This window comes from Camellia sinensis, chromosome 5 (assembly GCF_055761805.1).
Source record: "Camellia sinensis isolate YWXY chromosome 5, ASM5576180v1, whole genome shotgun sequence".
Taxonomy (NCBI): domain Eukaryota; kingdom Viridiplantae; phylum Streptophyta; class Magnoliopsida; order Ericales; family Theaceae; genus Camellia; species Camellia sinensis.
In genome coordinates, this window is record NC_138965.1 from 188082010 (window position 1) to 188107682 (window position 25673).

General features: G+C 35.2%; 1 protein-coding gene, 1 long non-coding RNA gene and 1 pseudogene across 2 annotated transcripts; all 3 read left to right on the forward strand.

Moving 5' to 3' along the window:
• The first annotated feature begins 5673 nt into the window (after positions 1 to 5673).
• Positions 5674 to 8076, forward strand: LOC114256030 (protein FAR1-RELATED SEQUENCE 5-like). Its single transcript, XM_082872407.1, has 2 exons — positions 5674 to 7841; positions 7929 to 8076. Exons 1-2 carry the CDS (start codon positions 5674 to 5676, stop codon positions 8074 to 8076), a joined length of 2316 nt encoding a protein of 771 aa, XP_082728533.1.
• A 1208-nt stretch (positions 8077 to 9284) lies between these two features.
• On the forward strand, positions 9285 to 10864 carry LOC145791063 (uncharacterized). The gene is made up of 2 exons (XR_014330712.1): positions 9285 to 9514; positions 10372 to 10864. It is a non-coding gene; the product is annotated as an uncharacterized LOC145791063 (long non-coding RNA).
• Positions 10865 to 21566: 10702 nt separating this feature from the next.
• Positions 21567 to 24315, forward strand: LOC114282027 (U-box domain-containing protein 34-like; annotated as a pseudogene).
• Positions 24316 to 25673: the final 1358 nt, after the last annotated feature.

Here is a 25673-nt window from a genome sequence, read left to right on the forward strand (position 1 = left end):
ATCAAATAGTCCGGGAATAATGTATCTCAGAACTAATAGTCCGATAGATTTCAATTTCTCTTTATTCAGTCCGTCTAAACAAATACGCCTTATGTGTTTCTAGCATTAATTTATGAGTTATTCGGCTTCGCATAACAATAAAATGCTTTAAGAAATGTCCTTTCCATGGGAAAGTTTTCTTTTATGCATGTGTATTTGGATAAATTGTGGCTAAGCTCAAATTTATGGGCACATTTTCTATATTAAGCCGCATATATTGCCTTGTCTTATCCTTGCAGTGTACATTAACGTGAAGAGTTTCAATTTGAAGAATTTTTCATTTCTGATTTTTTTGGGGGGGTCATTTGTTAAGAATTTTTTTGGGGTTGCATTGACACAGTTCTAGCTAATTCATTCAGGATGCTATAGGATTATCAATCTTTTTAGATTGTGTATCATATTCCATGTTTAGGATTCTATAATTTAATTAATTAATCAAAAAACCTTTTTAATTCTGCATTTTGCATTTTACTCGTTTTTGAGATTCAATTATTTCTCATATAAGAATATTAATTGATTATTAACATTAATTTCTTTTAGCCAAATATCAAATTTGTATCGTATTAAATTATTAAGGGTAGGTTACAAACACATCTATGATATTTGTTTAAAATATAAACTATTCATATGATTCTGAAAATAACATTTCTCTTAAAATTATAAATTACATAACAATCAGTAAGTTAATTAGCAATTTTTTATGATGTTAACAATATATTTTAGTTAACAGTTCTTGTAATTTCATTGTTATATTAGAAAATAATTGGAAATTTTTACTGTTAAAGAATAGGGAGCTGTTAAGATGTGCACCTCAATAAGATGTGCACATCATATACACATCTATTCTAAACCATCAGATTTTTATAAATTAATCTCAGCCATCGATTAATTTAATTAGGAATATTCACAACCTGTTCAACCGGTGACCTTTTTTCAAATTTCTTCAGTTTTTTTTCCCCCAAAGCCCCTGTTTTTGAGACAGCATGCAGACGTTCTTCTTCGACCTCGAAGACCATCCCTACAAAGAAGACCTACCCTCGACTTCGCCTGAAGGTATGTCTCTCTCTCTTTCTCGCTGCAACTTTTTTCTCTCCCCCTTTCTCCATATCCATTCTATGAAACCCTAGACCACAATCCCTTTCTTTGAACTGCCCCTTTCACGTTTGTGAACTGATTGGGTTGGTTTATAAAAATAGGACAATACCTAGACCGCAATCCCTGGGTTGGTCTATGAAAACCTAGACCGCAATCCCTTTCTCACATTTTATATTTTCATGATTCATTATCAGTGTTCTGTTGCTCTTTCTCGTATTTCTATTTCTTAGAATACTACATTGCAGCTTCCATCTTTTTTCATTTTCTCATGGGTAATGTGGAAGATTTTAACATTATATGTGCCTTTATCTAACTATATTAATATAGATAGACAGTTTATCATACTTGAAGAGAAAACATACAGAGAATTTTTCTGTTGTGGTGTGGGAATTGGGCACATGAGTTAAAAAAACTAATTTTGTAATGATTTCATTACTTGGTTCTTATGGGTACTTAGGCTATTGTGGAGTGGTTTTTAACATTGTCTAATGTCTATCAAAAGTATCATAATACCAGATCTGTTCTGTTTATCACAACCAAACCACTTGTATAGATAAACTCATAAAGCTAATAATTTTTTTAACCAAACTATAAACTAACTAATCAAATGTAAAAAAAATAAGAAAATATTGACTCGCCAGAATATTGAGTTAACAATATTTTCTTTTAAATACAAAAAAATTGGACAAATTTTAACTCGCCAGAAGAAATTTAGAGTTGGAGACTTATTTTACTTGCTCTTTTATCTATTGTTTTGAAGAAGAAACTCCTGCAAGTGGTTATCTCCTTTATACCTCCATTTTTGTTCTTTTAGATTGACACACAATCCATGCATGGTTCCAATTACTTCAAACAAATGATCAACTTCTTTGAATTGGTTTTAAACTTCTTGTTCTATTTGTTCTTTAAACTTCTTTTCTCCATCTCCACTATATGATCTAGTATGAAGACAGTCGTAGACATTTAATTTAGAGTTTTTTTTTTTTTTTTAAACTTTCTTAACAACATTGATACCCTCATTTATTATTTATCCAAAAAAAAAAAAATTTTTTGATACCCTTGTTTAATATCAAAATTTTCCTCTAGAAACCAAGCGGTAGAGTTTCTTAGGGAGGTAGTTTCAACATTATCACAGGGTACAAATCGTAAGGCATCATCAAGTTTCGATGGCAGTTTCGAAATAATGTCACTTTTTTGGGTCTTTTGATTCAAAATGGATGAATATAAATTTGACAAATAATTATGTATAGATGTTGTGAGTAAATTTTTTATTTGTATATCATTACTCTTTAAATAAACATGAATCTAGCAACCTCATCAAAGTCAAATAGTAAAACAAATTCTCAAACATTTGAAAATTAAGGAATGCATATTTATCTTCATTTGGCAAAGTTTTAGACTCTGCCGTAATAACCTCAAGGATTTCAATAGCATTAATTAAGGCATGACCTTTTGTAGGGTGAAAGGTTATTGTCAAAGTTCTCCCATTAACAGCAACAGTCTTGTTCAGTACAAGAGCACTGTAAAGATCCCCGCTCATGTTCACAATGTCAATATCTTGAAAAGCAATATCACCATTTATTAGGATGTCAAATACCCTTTGACCTATACCAGTGACAGAAGTATCAATCTCTGCAAAATGCAACCAAATGGAGTAGTTCCTATTGGGATCCACATCCATTGTATATGCTAAATCTGCTTGTGTGTGGAATCCTATGAAAGAACTTGTAGATTTTGGTGCACTGTGTGCTTGTGTGTGGAATCCTATGAAAGAACTAGTACTTGAACCTCATATTTATATTACGGTCTCATTTGGCAACTTAGTGTTTTTCTCTATTTTAAACTATACAGAAACAAAGAAGGGTAGAAGTTAAAAAACAAAAAAGTACATGTACATATATATTGATGCCTCGTATATTTCTATGCCCTAAATTTATATTCATATACATAAACAATAAAAATATTTTAAAAATTTGCCCACCATGTAGGCATCCTATTTTTTTTTAAAATCATTATGTCCTATGTCCACTGTCGTCTCTACTTCGTTGTAGAAGATACTGATCCTATATCATCTCTTCATTCATAAAACTAGTTTATATTACCAAGAATAAGGCTGTCCATGAAAATGAAAGATTTAGAAGAGCTTTCATGGAACTTTCAGGGTGAACACTATGGAGCAATCTCCCAAGTTAATGGAGACAACTTTATTTGTTTTTTTTTTTATTCATAGCAATAGTGGTAGTGACAACACATACTCATCACTTCTGCTACTATGTCCTACATACTAAAAATTTCTTCAAATGTCACTGTTTTCATGATATATTATAATACTAGTGAAAGCAACTATCTTTAAATACTTTGGTAAAGATCCAATGAAGGTACCTGTATAAGATAGTGAGGGGTGGTGGGCTGGCTTCTTTGTCAATTGGCATGAGTGCATTCAATATAAGAATTGTACGTTGCAATCCGAAGCACTAAAATAGACATTAGGTTAACAAATGTGTTACATGAACTCTTTTACTTCTTTCCATTTATACTTGTGTTCACTAAATATGACAAGATTAAGGGTGCAAAAACTCAATTAAATTCACTAATTTTATATAATATTTGAAGAAGAAGACAATTACATTAGCAAGTAAACACATTTCGTCTCAAACGAATAGAGATACAAATTGATGTATATTCCTAAATAATTGACAATATTTTATCAAAAAATATTATGCAATATGCAATATATATGGGTGTTTAAGAGGTGTCCCACACTCTTATTGTACTTTTGAATCTAAAATCTAGATTTAGGAATATGTGGTTACCGAGTTATCAAAAAAATGATCCAATAGTCCATCCAATCAAATAATATATATATATATTTTTTTTGTTTCTTTCTAGATCTTTTATTTTTTATCTTTTAAGTGGTTAATCAGTTGGTGTTGGTACATTTGTTTAACTGTTTATGTAATGGTTATTGATTCTTTGAACAAAAGTAGTACAGTTTCATCTCTATTATTGGTTATGCAGTTTGTTAATGTGAAAAGATGTGCAAAATAATATTTTTCATACATAGATCCTTCTTTTTCGCCCCATAATCATAAATCTCCTTAAGTATTGTCTTCTTTACTGACTCTGTTTCGATGTTCTGTTGTTGTTTGTCACAAGTCCTCAATTTCTACATCTTAACGTAGAAGTGAAGCTATACCTCCTCCCTCCCTCCCTCCGTAGCAGTTGCATTGGCAGGTGTGCTTTTTAATTTATTTACTTTTAATTAATAGCAAGGCACTGCCAGGCGTGCTTTTTATTTATTTGTTTATTTTAATTGATAATAGGATACTTGCAAGTGTGCATTATTTAGTTATTTTCTTTCAATAAATAACAGGGCACTAGCGGGTGTGCTTATTTATTTGTTTGATTTTAATTTAAAGTAGGGCACTGGCAGGTGTGCTTTTTTGTTAATTTGTTTTATTTTAATTGATAGTAGAGTACTTGCAGGTGTTTTTTTATTATTTCCGTTCAATTGATAGCAAAGCATTGGTGGGTGTGGTTATTTGTTCATTTTCTTTTAAGAATTGATAATTTATAGCAGAGCACTGGCGGGTGTGCTTTTTTCTATTTTCTTTTAACAATTGACAATTGAAAGCAGAGCACTGGCAGGTGTGCTTTTTCTATTTTCTTTTAACAATTGATAATTGAAAGCAGAGCACTGGCAGGTGTGCTTTTTTCTATTTTCTTTTAACAATTGATAATTGAAAGTAGAGCACTGGCGGGTGTGCTTTTTTCTATTTTCTTTTAACAATTGATAATTGAAAGCAGAGCACTGGCGGGTGTGCTTATTTGTTCATTTTGTTTTAATAATTGATAATTGAAAGCAGAGCACTGGCGGGTGTGCTTTTTTCTATTTTCTTTTAACAATTGATAATTGAAAGCAGAGCACTGGCAGGTGTGCTTATTTGTTCATTTTGTTTTAATAAGTGATAATTGAAAGCAGAGCACTGGCTGGTGTGTTTTTGAATTTATTTCCTTTGAATTGATAGCAAAACATTGGCGGGTGTACTTATTTATTTGTTTGCTTTTAATTTATAGCATGGTACTAATGGATGTGCTTTTTTATTTATTTGTTTCATTTTAATTGATAATAGAGTACTTGAAGGTGTGTTTTCTTATTATTTGCGTTGAATTGGTAGTAAAGCACTGGTGGATGTGCTTATTTGTTCGTTTTCTTTTAAGAATTGATAATTGAAAGCAGAGCACTGGCGGGTGTGATTTTTTATGTTTTAATTTATAGTAGGGTACTTGCTGGTGTATTTTTGTATTTATTTGCTTTGAATTGATAGCAGGGCACTGGCAGGTGTGCTTATTTATTTGTTTGATTTTAATTTATAGGAGGGCACTGGCGGGTGTGTTTTTTTGTTGATTTGTTTGATTTTAATTTATATAATGGCATTTACGAGTGTACTTTATTATTATTTGCATTTAACTGATGCCAAATCTGCACATCTGTTGTCTACGTGCACATCTGTTGTCTATGCGATTTGTTATGTAGATATGACGGATGAACCTGAAAGTAGTAGGCAGAAAGAGGTCAACAATAAAATTGACAATCAAGTTGCTCCGGATGGCAAGGATGATGTTGTCGATGGGAAAGAAGAAGGGTTAGCTTCCCAAACCTATGATAGTTTACGAATGCATACTGAGGTTGATGTTTTGCAAATGAAATTCAATTCAGAGGAGGATGCTTATTCTTTCTACAATGCATACGCTAGGGTCATCGGTTTTAGCGTACGAAGAAGTAGGAAACGAATTTGTGGAGACAACAAATTTGTAGAGAGTAGGAAATGGGTTTGTTCAAGGGAAGGTGTAAGAGAGAAGAAATACTTACAGCGTGTGGAACGGGTGAGAACTCCCAGGGCAGAAACTAGACTTTTTTGTAGTGCCACATTTCGTGTGCGTTATGACAAGACAATTAAAAAATATGTTGTGACCCACTTTGTAGGGGAACACAACCATCCCTTGGCAGCACCACACTACGTCCCTTTTTTGTGGTCACATAGGTTTGTAACAAGTGCAGACAAAGCTCAAGCAAAGGCCATGCGCAATGTGGGTATGAGAACGAGTCAAATCATGGATTTTATGGTCCATCAATCAGGGGGTTATGAGAAGGTGGGCTTTATTCACAGAGATTTGCACAACCAGTTCCAAGCTGAGCGCAAAGTACAACTCGCAGAAGGGGATGCAGAGGGTGCCTTAGGATACTTATCAGCTAAACTAGATGCAGATCCATTATTTTTTTTCAAGTACAACGTCGATAAGGATAACCGGTTGGACAAGATTTTCTGGGCAGATGGTAGGTCTCGGATGGACTATGCTGCATTTGGTGATGTATTGGTATTTGATACAACTTATCGTACAAATCAGTATAAGAAGCCATTTGTGATTCTAGCTGGCGTGAGTAACCATTTTATGACAATCATATTTGGATGTGCTTTGTTGCCTGATGAGACAATGGAGACATACACGTGGGTGTTGGAAACGTTAATGGAGGCCATGGATGGACAAAGACCCATCTCTGTTGTAACAGATGGTGATAGGGCAATGTGTCAGGCAATCGAAAGAGTTATTCCAAATTGCAGACATCGTTTATGTTCTTGGTATCTGGAGAAAAATGCCTCAACAAATGTCCACATACCAGAATTTACTAGTGATTTCGCTCAGTTGATGTTAAAGAAATGTCAAATTGTTGAGTTTGACAATGCGTGGGCTCGTATGGTGAAACAATACAAGTTGGAGAACAATAACTGGGTGTTGGAGATTCACCGCAAGCGTGATAAGTGGGCTGAGGCGTATCTTCGTGGTCACATGTTTGCTGGGATGAGGAGCACTCAACGTGTCGAGGGTATGAATGCATATTTCAATATGTTCCTAGAACAAAAGGTAAAGTTGTACGAATTTGTAGCACAATATGATAGGGCTCTTGCTAGGATGCGTGTTAATGAGGCAGAAACAGAATCTAAAACAGAGAATAGTTTCCCGGTTTTGACTACGCCATTGAGAAGTTTGGAAAAACATGCAGCTGAGCTCTTTACTCGAAATATTTTTTCATTGTTTCGACGTGAAATCAGCAAAGAGGGTATACTGTTTGTGATGGAAAGAGTTGAGTTGGAGGATCGTCGCACCTATCGTTTTGGTGAGTACAAGGCACCAACAAGCACATGGACGGTTGAGTATTTTCCAGCAGATATCACAATAAAATGTTGTTGCTTGAAGTTTGAATCGTTTGGCATCCCTTGTTGCCACATGGTTGCTGTCATGAAATCTGAACAATTAATGTGTATTCCACCGAGTTGTGTCTTGAAGAGATGGACAAGACGTGCTAGGTCAGGATATCAACAACCAAGTCTTACCCAAATTTCTAGCACCCTAACACAGACAGCCCGGTTCGGTATACTAAGCTCATGTTTTAGTGAAATGTCATATTATGCCTCACACGCAGACAACGATTTTGAAGAGGCAAGGGAAATGGCTTTCCAGATGACATTGAAGATGAAAAAGCGCTGGGCAATGCGAACAAAATATAATACCGAGGTTGGCGACAAAAATATTGCACCCAAACTATGTGGCGTTGGTGATCCTAATGTAGTGAAGACCAAAGAGAACCCTGGAGGGACATCTTCTATGGGTAAACCTCTAAAACCAAGGCGTTGTGGGTATTGTAGGTATGGTACTTTAATTGCATGTCCTTTTTCCATCCTGTTGCATGTACATGGTTATTAAAATTGTTTATGCGTTATTTGCTATTGTAGGAGCATCGGACACACGAAGCGAACGTGTAAAAAATTGGCTTCAACTAGCCGGAGAGAGGGTAGCGACTCAGACATTGAAACATTCTTGAACACAGAGTTGGAGCCCCACATGGAAGATATTGATGAACCGACAAATTCTCAACTGTAGTTTAGTTTTATGATGAGCCTTATAGTGATTGATACGTTGTTTTTGCAAGGAGACATTAGTGCATATTAGTTACGTTTTGTTGATGTCTTAGGTGTTTTTATCTTTCACAATATCCATAAATTCTTAGTTTGGAGAATCATTTAAAAAATAAAGGTAAATAACTCCCAAATATGTTTGCTCGAATATTGTCCTTAAGTTGGATGAGCTGTCCTTACGTTGGATGAGTTTACAATCACTACTAATATTGCAATGTCTCTCTCTCTCTCTCTCTCTCTCTCTCTCTCTCTCTCTCTTTTTCAGCTCTATTATTTGTTTTTCTTTTTAATGAATAACAAAGAATGCATAAATATGGCTATGTCACCCCAAACGTGTGGGGCTCCCTTCATATTTCAGTTTTAATTTTTTGAAATTGCCTCGTTTTCTTATCAAAATTGACATTTGTCTACGTTGTTCTACTTGTAAATTTCTTAGTTTGGGGATTCATTTAAAAAACAAAGGTGAATAAATCCCAAATCATTTTGTTGAAATACTTGACCGGTATTTCGGAAGTGTAAGCCTGCTAGACCTTGGAGAATCATTTCCTGATATGTAGTTGTAATATCTTAATCTTAGTTTTGACACTCAAATTTAGTGTGATGGTTCGTTTTTTGGTTTCTTGGCACTTATGATTGGTCTCTTATGCTTAAAATATTGGCATTAAAATTTACAATTGCTATCAATTTTCTCGTACTGTGCTTTGAAACTGGGCACTTATGATTGGTCTCTTTTTGTTGAATGTTTTTATCCAATCAGTCTTTATTTTCTTTCCTGCCTGCCTGTGTCTCAGGCAATTTGTCATTTTTCTAAGCAGACTAGTGTGCAACTCAGTGCCCAGTTTACTTTTTGTTTTTGTTATTTGTGGCCCCACCCCCAGGGAAAGAAGGCAAAAGGATAGTCATAGAAGTTTTGGGTAATTGTATAACCTGTTGTTCTTTGCCACCCTTTTGTTTTGGTATATGTCCTTTGCAATTGGTGGTGGTGTGCCATATTATTCCTTATTGTGAGAATTTATGTGGACAATTGATAAAATCTTATTTAACTTCCTTGACTCTATCTCAGCGGTGGCCCCGGTGGGTAGGCGAAACTAGTTGTCAGAGATGGGGGCATGGAGGGGGGTCTTGGCAGGGGATGGTGTGGGCTTATGAGGAAATTGGTGCTGGAGTCGCTGACGAAGGTGTAGATTAGAGGGGAAATGAGGAGAAGGAAAATGATTGGAGTGTAAAAATTCTAAGGACTGAACATGGTTGCAGCTTGTCGTGTTCTTCTGGACCTCTGGTGGAACCCAACAACTGAAGATCAAGCAATAGATAGAGCCCATCGGATTGGACAGACCCGTCCGGTTACAGTTTTGCGGTTGACAGTAAAAGATACAGTTGAAGATCGCATTTTAGCTCTCCAGGTATTATTTTTTTTGCTCCAATCTTGTGGCCTGTTTTTTTCCATTGTCAATGTAAAATTCGTAAGATTTTTTAAGGTAGTGTAGAAATGTTCACCATCTGCTGTCACATTATTATTGGCACTGGATTTGTTATGCTTGCTTTTACTTTTCTTTTCTTTTTTTCTTCTCATTAATTGTTTGCAATGAGTAATTGATTTTATAATATGATGAGACTATGATTGAGAACTTTTGTACTTGATTAACATATGGTAGTAGAGGTATTTTAGATGTTGAACAGGGTCTTTTATAACAGCTGGTGAAGGCATTGGTGAGGATAAAACTGATTTACTTACTAGTAATGGTTGCTTGGTTTCTTGAATGAACACCATCTTTACAAAATTTATCATTCCTTAACTTTATTTGTAGCCCAGTTAAACCTTAGTAGCATTATATCGCAATTTTATGTTCCTGTAAGGACAAAAGAAGCAAAAAGGGTGTGGATAGGTGTTGTGAATTGGTCCCCTTTACTGAAAGGGAGGTTGGTGTATTTATGCCAAACTTGTGAGATTCAATGTAATTTACCCACATAATAATTGTGGATGAAGATCCTCTCACACCTGTTGTAAACAATATTTTATAGTTAGTGATGGCATTGTTTACAGATTCAAGTGTGTAGAGGGTTATTATTATCTGACAGGTAACCGAATTATTGAAATCTGAATAGGACATTGCTACTTCATATATTTTTCCCTATTCCTGAGAAAAGCTTTTGTTATGTTAAATCAATCGCGTACATTTGGCTTATGGTCCAAACTTAGTATCTGTATTCTATATCTCCTTTCAATGCTGATGCTGAGTACTCACTTTCTGTTTTGCAGCAAAAAAAAAGAGTGATGGTTGCATCTGCATTTGGCGAGGACGAGACAGGTAGTCGTCAGACTCGGCTTATAGTAGAGGACTTGAAGTACCTGTTCATGGTCTAATTAGGGTATTCTTTATAGTGTAATTCAGTGCTCATATTTCAATAGATTCATTATTATTAGCAGCAGCAGCTACACAGTCGAAGAAGCTTTTTCTAACGATAGATCTTTGGCAGTTGCTAGAAAAGAGCGGGCTTCATTTTACAAAGAGATCATGCGATTTGTGGAAAGAATTGACATGATCCGATTTTTTTAACAATTGATTTGTGTCACATTTTGATTGTATAGGATTTGGAGTTCAATAGCCAAGTACTGAATATAGGAGCCCAGTGGAGATTCTTTTTTTTGGTCTGAATTGTAAATGCTTTTCCATTTCTTCCCATACAGATATACTTATAACATCGCTTTGATTCGGAAATGTGATTATATTTTATTGTGGTGGTTCTTTTTTTATTTGTTCTATTCTAGTGGTTATGTTTGATGACATTATGGAAGAACCTTAATAGTCTGAAATTTGTTTTTGTTTGCACCAACTCATGTTTGGGAGTAATGTTAATAGTTTGGTCATTGACATATTTTTGTTTATGCTATCATGTTGATGTTACTATAGTAGCTGGATGCTCTTCTGGATGGATATGATACAATGTTGCACTGGTTTAGTCGATGCTCTGGCACCCTAAGGTGGGTGCTTATTCCATGTATTTATTTTTGTTTTTAGTGATTTACAAAAAAATATTTTCACAATTTTTGTATCTTTTTAAGTGTATCTACATTAATTTGATTTAAAAAGTTAAAAAAATAAAATAAAATATGAATTTTAAAACAAATTGTAAAACAATCAAGATGAATTTTTCCTTCTTCACTTGTAAAACAACTTGTAAACAATCAAAGCCTTCCTGTGAATTTTTTGAGTGATTGTAATTGTAACAACTAAGAGTACTGCTTCACAATTACATATCAGATGTAGTTTCATCACACCAATCTTTAGCACTAAGTAGATATTCCATACAAATTGGTAAAAAAAATATACTTACTGTTCGACAAATCTTTCACTAGGTCGACTAGCAGCCTAAACCTTTCCATCTTATCAAACTGAGGAAATAGAACAGACAATATACCATCAACAATACCATCATATGACAATGTAATTGTAGTAGTGTAATTATGTGGTTAAACATGAAATAGTCACCTTGTGTATGCCGGTCGGCATGACAACACCTTGCATATACTTTATGACGAACATACCACAGTCATAACTTCATGAAAAGATGCATGCGAAGGTCAACCTTGTGTGTAATATTAATAGGAGAGCCAAAATTGGAGAGTGAAGGAATAATTTTTTTAGTATACCTATCAGTCTTATATTGGAGACAAGGGTCTTTCAATCTCTCTAATTCAAATTCCTTGACGTTTGCAACATACTGGTCTCCAAAATAGTGTTGCAATAACAAATGCATTTTTTGAACCTATGCATGAGCGTAGTAATATAGATTATGATGTTTATTTTACCAAAGACAAAAAAATAAATAAATAAATAAATTAAATGGCCTACCAGTTTCGTTGCCATTAATTCTTGACTTTCATCATTTGTGCGACTAGGACGCGAGTCAAATAGATAGGCCATGCGATGTGCCATATCTATCTTGACACAAAACTAATGTTCTCCATTGTCATTCACCGGAATATATATCTAAGCAACAATAATAACAAAACTTAGTGCAATGTTGCCCAACCAATTTAGAAAATGAAAAATAAATAAATAATAATAATGCCATAAAACAGATAAAAATTTAATAATAGCAGTACAATGGAGAGGATATTTAGAATAGTCGTGCAAAATGTAAGAGTGCTTGACCCATTACTTCTTCACAGGCATGAAGCTTCCCAGTGTATCGAGACTCCCCAAAATATTCGTCGCATAGCTTTGCATGGTCCGTCCCATTCAAAATATGTTGCTACATTCAATAATGTACAAGTATGCTTTAGTAAGTGTACATCAACACCCAAACATTAACATGACACACTATACTACTCACCTATACATATGTGGGAAAGTACCATGTACTATGACACTTATCCGGAAAAAGCCTTCTTTGGGCATTTGTCAATTTTGCTACAACTAAATTGATAATCTACAATACATGCAACAAATAATAATTTCAGACCTATATCATTGAAAATGACATCACATAGCAATATTGACGTATGAAATGAACACTTACGGAACCACGAATCCAGGTTTTTGGTTGTAATGAGCACAAATCTAAGCGGGTGGCAAGTTCAATCGGCGTGTAAAACAGCTCCATCACCACAATATCCTCACTGAATCATGTGAAAATTGAAGGGTTAAACTTACTGTTAATTGATAGAGGAACATATAAACTCAATAAAATTACCTGTCTTCCAAATCCTTATCGAAACAATATTCCTTCAGAATTTTTTCCTCGGCAGATAAAGGACATGGCCTTACAATTCGTGCAGTGGATGACTTGTGAATGTAACCCAATACATAAATAACAAATTGTCAAACTTCGTACAGTGTGTTATAGGGGATTGGAGATCAAGAACAATAACAGAATGAGTAATAACCTCAATAGCATCGAAATTGGTGCCAAGTAGTTTTCCAAGTAAGTTAAAACTCTACCACAAATTGCAACCAAAACACCATTAAAACCAAAAATCGTGAAATAGAGTATCACAAATGAATAACATCGTATACTACATATATAATCTACATGACTTACTTGATCAAACTTATCATCCTTTGTATCGAGAGACGAATCTGCTGTATTGAAGTCAAGTATTGTTTGGGTTGGCTTTTTTGGAATGGCTTTTCTCTTGTTACTAGCGATGGCTATATAAGGTGACTGCACATATTGACTTTCCACCCCCTCATCTGAACGTCGAGTGCACCGACCACCATATGGACCAGTTGATGAACTAGATTCATCAACAAGTTAGAGTTTTGGATTTTTTTTCCTTCGCTTATTCTTCAATCCCACTGTCATTTTTTTTTGCTTATTATTCCTCCCTTGTATCTGATGTGTAATGGGAGCACCATTTGTATCAGAAGAACCATCAATGGCATAAAATAATGGTGAATTTGTTACTTGTTTTTGAACCTGGGTGGTTTGATCATGAAGATGGGAATCCAATTTCAAGATTGATGGTGCGAGCAGAATTCTATTTTCATCTGTGTTTTTTGATGCTTCCATAACAGCAGGTTCTGGCAATAGCACAGGGGTGACATGTTCCACTGTAGGTAGAACCGTAGATTCTACCACAACATCATGTTTTGGCGGGAGCACATTGGTCACATGTTCAACTATAGGTACAACCGTAGATTCTACAACTCCATGTGCAACTATGTCAGCTAATTTATTACATTGGTTGTGATCCACTTCTCGTTGCTTTGGCATTTGTGGTGTCTCCAATCTTTCCATGACCTTGGGAATGGAAGAATTAGCCATTCCACTTTTAACAATGACAACTAGTTCTTCCAAAATACTTTTAATGTCACAAACAGTCGTCTCAATTTTTGAAATCCGACTATCATTAATATTTTTCATTCCCTCGCTTTGTACTGATGGTGGCATTTGCTCTTCAACAACAAAATTAACAGCAACCTATTTAAAGACATGTTATAGAGAATTTAGTTTTCCATTTCAACATGAATAAAAACAAACAAAACCAAACCTAAAAGAAAAGAAATAAAGGATGACCTTCCCATTCTGGTAACCTCCTGAATTTTCGAATAGTTTCAATGTCTCTTTTATTTCTGCATCGCCCCAATCAGCCAAGCAAGGGACCGAGCGAGCACGAGCAACATGACAACCACTCGGAGCAACACGATCAAAGTAAAACAACTGCATCACAAAAATGTATGAATTTAACACATACTATGCAATGAAATAGGCATTAAAATCAAGTATTTATAACAAAACAATTATTAATTGGTTGCAAGTATGCCATTATAAGAAATAAGCATCCATTTGGTTGCGATTGACTTTTTGAACTGTACTTGCGTAAACCACGAACAAGGAATTGAAGAGTGAACTTTGACCAATTATAATCCTTCATGCCATCCACATTCTGAACGAGGTGAATGAAGGATTGCTTAACACCATCCTTTGTGGTTGGGCATAAGAATGCACCTAATATATATAGGGCAAATATCCTCTTAAATTCCTCTCCAGCTCCATCGGTTTTGGTTAAATAATCTCTCAAAGCATTTAATTTGATAGCACCTTGGACAACTCCAAGTTCTTCAAATAGTTTAGGAAATTCTTTTGAAGATTTATTCAATTCTATGGTTTTTCCTTTGGCAGGAATGCCCAATAACTTGTGAACGTCTAGTTCTGTAATGAGGAGTTGTCGGCCATGAACATTCAAGGAACAAGTTTTGGGATCAAATTTTTGAATCAACCATTCACAGAGGTCATGATCAAGCTTTGTACATCTGAGATTCAATAGGCCCCCTAAACCACTGTTACTAATTGCATCATGTTGTTCCAAGCTCAATCTTTTGATTATTTTAACAATTGATCTCAAGGAAATTCGCGTTTGGAAATGCCACTGAAAAAGAATATAGTGGGTGTTAGAATAATTTAAGATAAACAACTTCAATAAATTAACAATAGTGTGTGAATCAATTTATGTGAGTATATGCAAATGCGAACATGTTATTACAATGTGTGAAATAGTTCATATTAAAACAATTCGTTTTTTGCTCTCCCTATATTTCACCTTTCTTGGTTTTGTGGGAAGGGGACCTTTCAGCTTGGCTTGCTTATCAACAACACTACACCTTCCCATCTCTTTGTAATCATTCTTCTCCTCCTTCCGTTGGGTTCTCCGTTGATGTCCTATGTCCTTTGTCATCTACATTGCCTCAAAAGTGAACATAATTGATGCTTGTAGAAAAAAAACGGATACAGATAACATTAAATATGATAACAATATGTGGCAAGCAATGTGCAAACCGTGTCGGTGACTTTTATTTGTGTTTCTTGCTTGCTTTTGTTTTCATCTTTGTTACAGGTTCAACCAAATGAATAATAAGGATTAATATTTTAACCCAACATAACAAATGCAATTAAAATAAGAAATTGAATAGTGTGAAGAAATAATACTTGTAGAAGAAGAATGCCGGTGTAAATCGTTTGTGTATGCAAGGTTTGTTACTTCCTTCGCTCATTGTGTATTGTTATATATTATCTACACAAGCAAATCGTGAAATAATCGTATGAGAAAAAATTAACTCAAGTTAGTCAGTGCGAGAAAAGTACACAAAATAAAAGAAAAATAATAACGACAAACTGTTCAATTACACATTGTTTATAAATATAAAAATACAAAATAAAAAATAAAAAATAAAAAAATTAAATGAGGCAAACAAATAAACATTGTTGTTGATTAGATTAACTAGCATCTACTTTATTAACATTTGACACATCAAACTCTATTACTATATCGATAATCTCTAGAATTTGCTTCACATTTGCCCATATGCAACCAGCAGTCCTCCACAACTTATTTTTACCTTTCAATGTCCCAAAGGCTCCATTCCTCTCTCCCTCACCAAAACACCATTCTCCCCATCACCCTAAACACTCAAATTTTTATTACCATAAATCTACACACCATCGGGAAGGGAAAAACAAATCTAACAAACCCTCATACCAACTTCTAATCAATTTATGACTATCAGATGAATATGTATATGTTTTAATAAAAGCTTTATTGTCAATACAACTACAAAAGTTGAAGTTGTAAGTACCAATTTTCTTCTGTTGGACAAACTGTGTCAACAATCACATATTCTTTCATTTAAAAAAAATTAAAAAAAAAATCTATCTACTATCACAACAATATTAGAAAAAAGATTTGCTCTATGAATAAAAAAAAATGTAGGGCAGTTCCCTGAAATAAGACATGAGAAAAAACATGTAATACATTGAGGCTGCCCACCAATACAATTTAGGCCGGGTGAAATTGTGTTACCACACAGCTTACACTGAGAACCCATTTGGATCGGCCTCAGAAAAGAACAACAGCATTTTCAAATTAACAAGGAAAAAAAACAAATCAACAACAATAAATTCACTCCATTCCAATCAACAAACAATGACTTGCCACGATTAAAAGCACGTCTAATCCTCAACCAATTCTTTCAACAGTCAATATTATTACTTGAATTTGATAATTTTTTTAAAAAAAGAGTACGGATTGATTTAATCACAGTTTTACTCAAATTTAAATGAAAAGAAGAAAAAAAAAATTAAAAAGGATTGAAGATCGGGATTATATTTCTCATTCTCATATACAAACATATATATATATATATGTATGAACCGAAAGATTGTCGCACCAGGATTGCTAGGTGATTTCACACAGGTTTTTTTTTTCTCCTCTTGTTGCGGTTGGCCTCTTGGCAACCATTGTTCTGCTTTTAAAACTCATCAAATATATAACTCATATACATTAGGTTTCATATTAGGTACATCATATTACGTTTTAAACACATGAACAACACATATATACAACTGAAAAATTGAATGAACACATAAAAATCCAAACAGACCAAAACAAGTTTAAAACAGGGAACTAAAATCAACTTACATGAGTTTACAATCAAAGAAAACATACCATATGTCTCTACATCATGAAGGTGTTGGCTAGTAATGGTGGTGGCAGCAGCAACTATGTGGTTTCCAGCAAAAGGAGTACACGGCTGTAAGAGAATAGGAGGCTGAGAATGAGAGAATGAGAGAAAAGAAACGTGAGGGACAAGGGTTATAAAAATTGATCTCAAGGGTTCCGTTTGGGTGGGAGCTTTTGGGTTCCCAAATAGGCATTGGTTGAGTTTTTAGGAAGTTTAAAATTTAATTTTTTTTTGGAAACAAAATATATGATTATTGTAATGGAGATGGATTGACTTCAGCCCACAATATGGACCAGACCGTGTTGTTTGGGCCTTCTTTCAATACAAAACCCTTTATTTTGTCATGCGTTTTGTGTATTTTATTCAAAAAAAAAAATTAGATTGATCTGATAATGAATCCAAAAATTAATGAAAAAAAATTCAGCTTGTTTGGTTCTGGTTTTCGGAAAACATTTTTCATAAAATTCTACTTTTTAATTTTTCGTATTTTAATGTTTGCAATGACATTTTTTAATATTTTAAGCATTTTTTTAAAAAAATTCTAGACACACCTAACATAAATACACTTAAAATGTATAATATTTGTGAAAAAAAATCTTTACAAAATACACTAAATACCAAAAAAAATAAAAATGAAAAGTCAGTACATTTGTCGTATTTTTGCATACTTATTTTTCAAAAATATTCACTAAAAACAAAAAAACACAAAAAGCAAAGAACTCAATTTTCAAAAAGGTGAATTCAAAAAATTGAAACCGAACACACTGATTAGATTCTTTTCACTTTGGTCCAGATTGTAACAAATGTTATAGTTCTGTGACGGAAAATGCCCTATGGGTCAAGTTCACCTAAATTTGTACCAAATCCTCTGCTGTAGACCACCTCAACATGCAACCCTCCATTATAGAACCCTTCCATTTACTGCCTACCATGAACCATCTATTTTGAAGTGTGAAAACAAAGGTCTCCAAGTGATCAAGGTAGGAAAGTTAATTTTAAAAATTCCAAAGTTTCCCTCAGAAGTTAGCAATTGGACCAAAGTAAGAAAAGACAAATAATGTAGTCATTAGGGTGGGTACAGTGAGAAACAATATATATCTACGAATAAAAATACAATTTATTATTTTTGAAACGGAGTAACGGTAAAAAAGTTGTGACCGTCTATGAGATAATAGGCAAGGGCTAATACTAGTACGTGCTAGAGTCATAAATGTGTCAAACTGATTCATAGGTGACGTCATCATCTCGACATGAAGATAACATGACACTAGTAGCGGTAACAATGCTATTATAGTGGTCTAAGTCGATGATGAAAGTTGTGTTTCAGTGGACCAAAGGACGTGATTAATCAAAGCTTTTATGATTTTTGGGTAGGAAGTCTAAATTCTCCGTAATTTGGCTCAATGTTGTGCCAATTACTGAAATCAACCCAAATCTTCATAATTTTTTTGTGACAAATACATAAATAGTACCTGGAAATGACAGGAGATGCCTCTTTTGGTTGGATATTTGGATTGGAAATCAAAGGCTTACAGATGTGTTCCCTAGATTGTTCTATGTGTCTTGAGATAAAATGGAGTCTCTTACAAGTTTACTAGGCTGAACCCAAAAAAATAGGAATTAACAAGGCTTATTACTATTTTGAATGATGCAACACATCTTAGAGAAGGTGTTGAAGATAAATTAAGATGAAGAGCAGAACCCTCAGGGGAATTCAGTGTTGACTCAATTTGTAAATGGTGTGAATATTGTCAACGCCCAATAATGCTACCTCCTAAGCTGCTCTGGAACAACATTAGTCATCCAAAAGTCCAATTTTTAAGCTGGTTTCCTTGGAAATGGAGAGTAAAAACTAAGGTATTACTTCAAAAAATTGGGGTTGTAAATACTAATGCTAATACTACTTGTGTCTTATGTAATGGTTAGGCTGATGATGTGAATCACTTATTCTTGAGTTGTAAACCTGTACGATGTTTGTGGTCTGCAATGTTAAAGTGGTGGTGACTTCAATGGGCAATGCCAAACTTAGTGGAGGGAGTTCTACAATGGCAGGCAGGGTATAGACGGAAGAAATTTAATAAGAAAATTTAGAGAGCCATTCTAGTCATAATACTTTGGTCCATATGGAAGCAAAGGAATGACTATATGTGTAATACATCTCATTTTGATATGGAGGAGTTATGTCCACTTGTCAAAACAAGGATTGTTTTTCGGGGTAAAAAGCAACTCAGAAGAGATGTACTGTTCCATAATCGACTTCATTTCAAATTTAAATCAGGTAAGATTGTGTTTAAGAGGAAGGGGTGCTGTCCGATTTTCTGCTTGATGCTACTGTTGTTCAAGCTTTTATGCGGGGTCATTTTGCATACAATGATCTCATTTGCAAATGGCGTGTAGATTTAGTTATTGTTTGACGTCAGTCCATTGTATTAAATGTTGTTTGATGTCAACCTAGACCACACCAATTGCGAATGGCCAACCAATTGAGAATGGAAAAAATTTAAAGCAGCCCCTGATCCACCGTGTGACTCTCATGGATAGCTTCTCCATGACAAATAAGACTTGTCACAACTGACGGAACGTAATTCGGAACCATAGGTAGAGAGTTAAAGCCGAATACGCCTTAAACTTACTCGAAAAAGAGCTTTTTGGGGAAGAAAATTCAAAACAGCCTCTGAACAACCATGTGACTCTCACGGATAGCTTCCCCATGATAAATAGGACTTGTGACAACTGACGGAATGTAATTCGGACCCGTAGATAGAGAGTTAGAGCCGAATACGTCCTAAACTTAGTCGAAAAAGGGCGTTTCGGGGGGGAAAATTCAAAACAGCCACCGAACCACCGTCTAGCTCACACAGACAGTTTCCCAATGACAAATTAGACTTGTGACAACTGGCAGAATGTAATCCGGACCCGTAGGTTAGGTGCTAGAGCAGAATACGTTCTAAACTTAGTCGAAAAAGGGTGTTTCGGGGGGGGGGGGAAAAATTCAAAACAGCACCCTAACCATCATGTGGCTCACACAAACAGTTTCCTAATGACAAATACGACTTGTGACAACTGATGGAATGTAATCCTGAGCCGTAGGTTGGGAGTTAGAGTGGAATACGCATTAAACTTACTCGAAAAATGGCGTTTCGGGGGCAAAAATTCAAAACAACCCCCGCATGACCGTGTGACTCTCAAGGATAGCTTCCCATGATAAATAGGACTTGTGACAACTGACGGAATGTAATTCGGACCTGTAGGTTGGGTGTTAGAGCTAAATACGCCCTAAACTTAGTCGAAAAAGGGCGTTTCGGAGGCGAAAATTGAAAACAGCCTCCGAACCACCATGTGGCTCACACGGATAGTTTCCCCATGACAAATAAGACTTGCAACAACTGACGGAATGTAATCCGAACCCGTAGGTTGGGAGTTAGAGTCAAATACGCCCTAAACTTAGTCGAAAAGGGCGGTTTGGGGGCAAAAATTCAAAACAGCCCCCGAACCACAGGGTGAATCTCACGAACAGCTTCCTTATGGCAAATAAGACATGTGACAACTGACGAAACATAATTCGGACCCGTAGATACAGAGTTAGAGCCGAATACGCCTTAAACTTACTTGAAAAAGAGCTTTCCGAGGGCGAAAATTCATAACAGTCCCCGAACAACTATGTGACTCTCACGGACACTTTCCCATGAAAAAGAGGGCTTGTGACAACTGACAGAATGTAATCCGGACCCGTAGGTTGGGAGTTAGAGCCGAACACGCCCTAAACTTAGTCGAAAAATGGCATTTCATGGGCGAAAATTCAAAACAGCCCCCAAACCACAGGGTGAATCTCACGAATAGCTTCCTTATGACAAATAAGACATGTGACAACTGACGGAACATAATTCAGACCCGTAGGTAGAGAGTTAGAGTTGAATACACCTTAAACTTACTCGAAAAAGAGCTTTCCGAGGGCGAAAATTCATAACAGCCCCTGAACAGCCGTGTGACTCTCATGGACAGCTTCCCCATGAAAAAGAGGGTTTGTGACAACTGACGGAATGTAATATTTGGTTTAAGACTTTTAAATCCTTTGCTTTCTCAGCCTCGAGACAAAGAAGTATGTCATTCAGACTCTAATGTTATGCCTTTTTAGTTTTCTCGTTTCATTTAGAGTAGGAAATTTAAAGAAAAATAAAAAAATAAATAAAATCAAGATTATGGTTTGTAGTATTGAAACAAAAAGTCCACCGGCCAAATTTTAAACCAAAGTTCCTAAGTAATCTTTCCATATTAGAACACTTAGGCTTCTTATTTTTCTTTATTTGCCTGCTATTACAGAAGTAATAGCTACAGGAGTTGGAAAAGTGGAGGCTCCAGCACAATGTCATTTGACAGGAACAATGATTTGATGCAGTTAACTTCATGTGACAAGCTCTCGACCTCAAACAGCATTGTGCCTTCGCCTCAACATTCAACTAGCTGAATGATTTCTTCACTGCAACATCCAATGTGCAATCTTGATCTTTGGTTTCGCTCCAAAGGGAGTTCATCCAATCAAGATGCCGATATAGACGTCAGTGATTTTTCAGGACCGCCTACTTTTCAATCAACTGAAATGTCCTGTGAAAATTTGGACTATTCCCTCACATCAGATGTTTCTAGGACTTCTGGCTCTTCCCAAACTTCGGTAAGTTCAATACAAAAGAAATTCTGTGTACAAGATATAATTATTAATCAATGGGATCATAATTATGGATCATCTATAATGATTATCTGATTATATCTTAATCAACAAATGGAGCACCCTAATTGAATGATCGTGATAAGTAGCCTCATATTATATTTAATTTGTTATGGGTGTGACTTAAATTTGACCCAAGGATGTCTTGTAGTTGGTACGCACATTCAAATGCTACTCCTGCCACAGTTTCCAAAACCAAATATAAGACATTCTTCATAATTCTAATGTGTATTTCTTTAAATTAGTTTCAAGGAAAGAAAAATAGGTAGCACAATGGACTGATAAACTCATTGCATATGTATTTAAAACAAAATAGACTGACGTATGTCCAAGCATACAACAGTTCTGCAGTATTTTCTAGCTTTTAGTGCCTATAAAAGAACTTTGCTGTTACAGGGTGTCATTTCAGTGGCACCGAGCAAGCATCCATCCAATTCACGAGCAAGAAACATTAACTTAAAGCACCGAGGAAGGTACTTTGTTCTCTTCATTTGATTGAAGGGATAAAACCCACAATTTTTCGACCCCAGTGGTCAATATGTTTCGAAGTTTGTAAAATACTAACACATATGTTAATTATGAAATTGCCTATGCTCTATGCTTTATTAGCTTTGTTTTCTTTTGCTGGTTGTCAATGAGAAGGCTGAAATTAAACACATTGTTGTGCACAAAAAAGAGAAGGTCATGACCTGTAGTCTTGCAAAGTTTTGTTATAGCAGATTGACTTGCATGCCTCCATTTGAATGACTATATTACAGAATGAACTAGAGACTGAAATGAGGAGATTAAGAGATCAATTTAACCAAATGATGGAGATGTACAATTCAGTTTGCAAAGAAGCAATCTCTTCCAAAGAGAAGGTAAAAATCTTGACTTGAACTAGATTGACGTTTTCTATCTTCTACATGGAAGTAATCTCACAATAAGTCTTTCCAAATGTGACTACAAATCACTTGTGTTTCCCAGGCAAATGAGATTGATGAATGGAAGCCAGAGGAGGAACGCAAGGTTATGGAAGCAAAGCAAGCCCAAGAGGCTGCGATGGCTTTGGCCGAGATGGAAAAACATAAAACCAAGGTTGCAATTGAAGCAGCACTAATGGCACATTTAATATCAAAATATGAGATCCATATGCGAAAGAATGCAGAGATGAAGGCCATACAAGAGGTAGGAGAGAGGAAGAAGGCTATGGACGCGTTGACTTGCTCTGAAATTCGGTATAGAAAGTACCCCATTAAAGAGATTGAAGTTGCAACAGACTACTTCTCCAATTCATTGAAGATTGGTGAAGGAGGATATGGACCTGTTTATAAAGCCTTTCTTGACCACACACCCGTTGCCATTAAGGTTCTAAGGTCGGAAATGTCACAAGGGAATAAACAATTTCAACGAGAGGTATAATGTATTCCTTGTTTCTGTTGCCAATTTGTAGATGTATACTTGGATCATGTAGAAAACTATCCTGAACAAACACCATATATGAAGGTTGCAGCTTTAAATAAGCTAATTATGTCTGTCTGTGTCCAAACACCAACTTAAGCATCTAACTTTCTATTATTGTTCTCACCATGCAGGTTGAGGTACTAAGCTACATAAGACATCCAAACATGGTTCTTCTTCTGGGTGCCTGCCTTGAGTATGGATGCCTTGTTTATGAATACATGGAAAATGGCAGCTTAGAAGATAGGCTCTTCCTGAAAAACAACTCTCCTCCATTGCCATGGAAAACACGCTTCAGAATATCTGCTGAGGTCACCACTGCTCTTCTTTTTCTTCACCGAACAAAGCCACAGCCTCTACTGCATTGAGACCTCAAACCTGTAAACATTCTTTTAAACCGAAACTATGTGAGCAAGATCAATGACGTTGGTTTAGCCAGGTTGGTCCCACCATCTGTCGCTAATGGTGTCACTCAATATCAAATGACCGCAGCGGCTGGGGCATTTTGTTACATCGATCCCGAGTACCAACAAACGGGGTTGTTGGGTGTGAAATCTGATGTATATTCATTGGGTGTTATGTTGTTACAAATTATTACAGCAAGGCCTCCGATTGGTCTGTCCTACCATGTTGGCAAGGCAATTGAGAGACGAACATTTTCGGAGATCCTTGATCCGATGGTGCCAGATTGGCCTTTTGAAGAGGCGTTGTCATTTGCTAAATTGGCTTTACAATGTTGTGAGCTGAGGAGGAGAGACAGACCAGACCTTGGTTCGATCATATTACCTGAACTTCAGCGACTTAGCAATATTAGTAGAAGCTATTTATGTATTTAATTTTTTTTTTTAACGTCTCTCTTTTCATTTCCCTTCACAAATCCAAGATTCAAACACGATTCATGATCTTGATAGTTGGTTCTTAAAGGATTTGGATCTTTCATACAATATGCTAGGTTTGATTTATGCATAAATGTTGAACGCAAATATTTTTTTCTTCTTTGGATACCCAAAGCCATAATAATTGGATTCTTTCATCCAATCTGAAATCACCATTCCCCTCTTTATACAAATATAACTGCATCATCTATTGGGACATGAAACTCTTAACTAAATTTTGTTGATATGATCCAATCAGAATCTATAGAGGATGAAATCTCCAACTACCCACAAGGCCTTGTTCTGGTCCCCCGTGGAGGTGGTGATACTAGTAGTGTGGTATGCCCTCATATCAGAGGTAGCCGATTGAGGGCTGCATCTGCTACTGGTGATGAGGAAGCTGATGTGGATCTCCTTCTTCCTGGTACAACAAGGTATGATCATTAAACCAGAATTCTTTTTAACTTTTGCAAAAGCATCCGAAGAAAGCATGCATGATTGATTCTTGAATGCGAAATCCTGTTTACATTTAGTGTGTAGGTGAATTCAAATGGAAGACTGAAATAATTTTAGTCGCTAATTACCTTTACTGACAATTCTTTGACGACGACTATTGCGACCAAATAATTTAGTTGCTAAAACCCTTCGGCGACTAAAAATTAACTTTTGGTGACTAAAAATTTAGTCACCAAAAGTGAAAATTCTTGTAGTGTATTGTGGTTATGATTCATTAATAAAAGTTATGACATTTTGTTAATCTTATTATGATTGTGGAGAAAAAAGTTGTGGTTATGATTCATTTTAGTAAAAGTTATGATTTTACTACCAAAAGTTATGATTTGTCATGGTGAATCATAATAAAAAATGTTACGATTCAAATGTTATGATAATTGATTAGAAATAACTATATTTGTTATGAGTTGTCATTATATTGTTATGATTTATAATGTCTTTGTTATGACACTTTGGTGAATATTATGATATTGTTATGACTCATTGTAATATTGTTATGATATTTGAAAAAAGGTTATGATTCTTTCTGTAACCTGTTACATGACCGGTTTAGCAGGTCATTTTCTATGAGGTGGCACGATATGGACCATATAATAAGTGCATATCATATTCCCTTTTATAAGGTGGACATTGTAGACTTTTCCTAAAGAATAAATTCTGATAAGGTTATTTGTAATTTTAAAAAATACATGAAAATCTATATTTTAAGCAAAGTTGGGTGTATCTGTAATTTACTCAATTATTAAGGCTTATTTTGAGAAGAGACTTTTTTGACTTATTAAGTGCTATTATTAATACCTCATTAATTATTTTGGACCTCTCACTTTTTAGTTTTTAGTTTTTATTTTTTATTTTTTATTTTTTTATTTTTTTATTTTTTTATTATTACAATAATAACCTCAAATGAAATTACTAAAAAGGACATAAATTTTTTTGGGACACCCCATATCACAATTAAGGCTACACATTTATTACATCATGAGTTAAGGTTTACGAGACCACCTACCTCCATTATCACCCAACCATCCCAAATCCCACATTCAAA

What these genes read in the sequence shown, in the direction of transcription:
- LOC114256030 (XM_082872407.1), top strand. Translation starts at nt 5,674, where the DNA reads ATGACGGATGAACCTGAAAGTAGTAGGCAGAAAGAGGTCAACAATAAA. An exon ending in AGGCGTTGTGGGTATTGTAG is followed by an intron (nt 7,842 to 7,928) that starts GTATGGTACTTT and finishes TTGCTATTGTAG; the next exon opens with GAGCATCGGACACACGAAGC.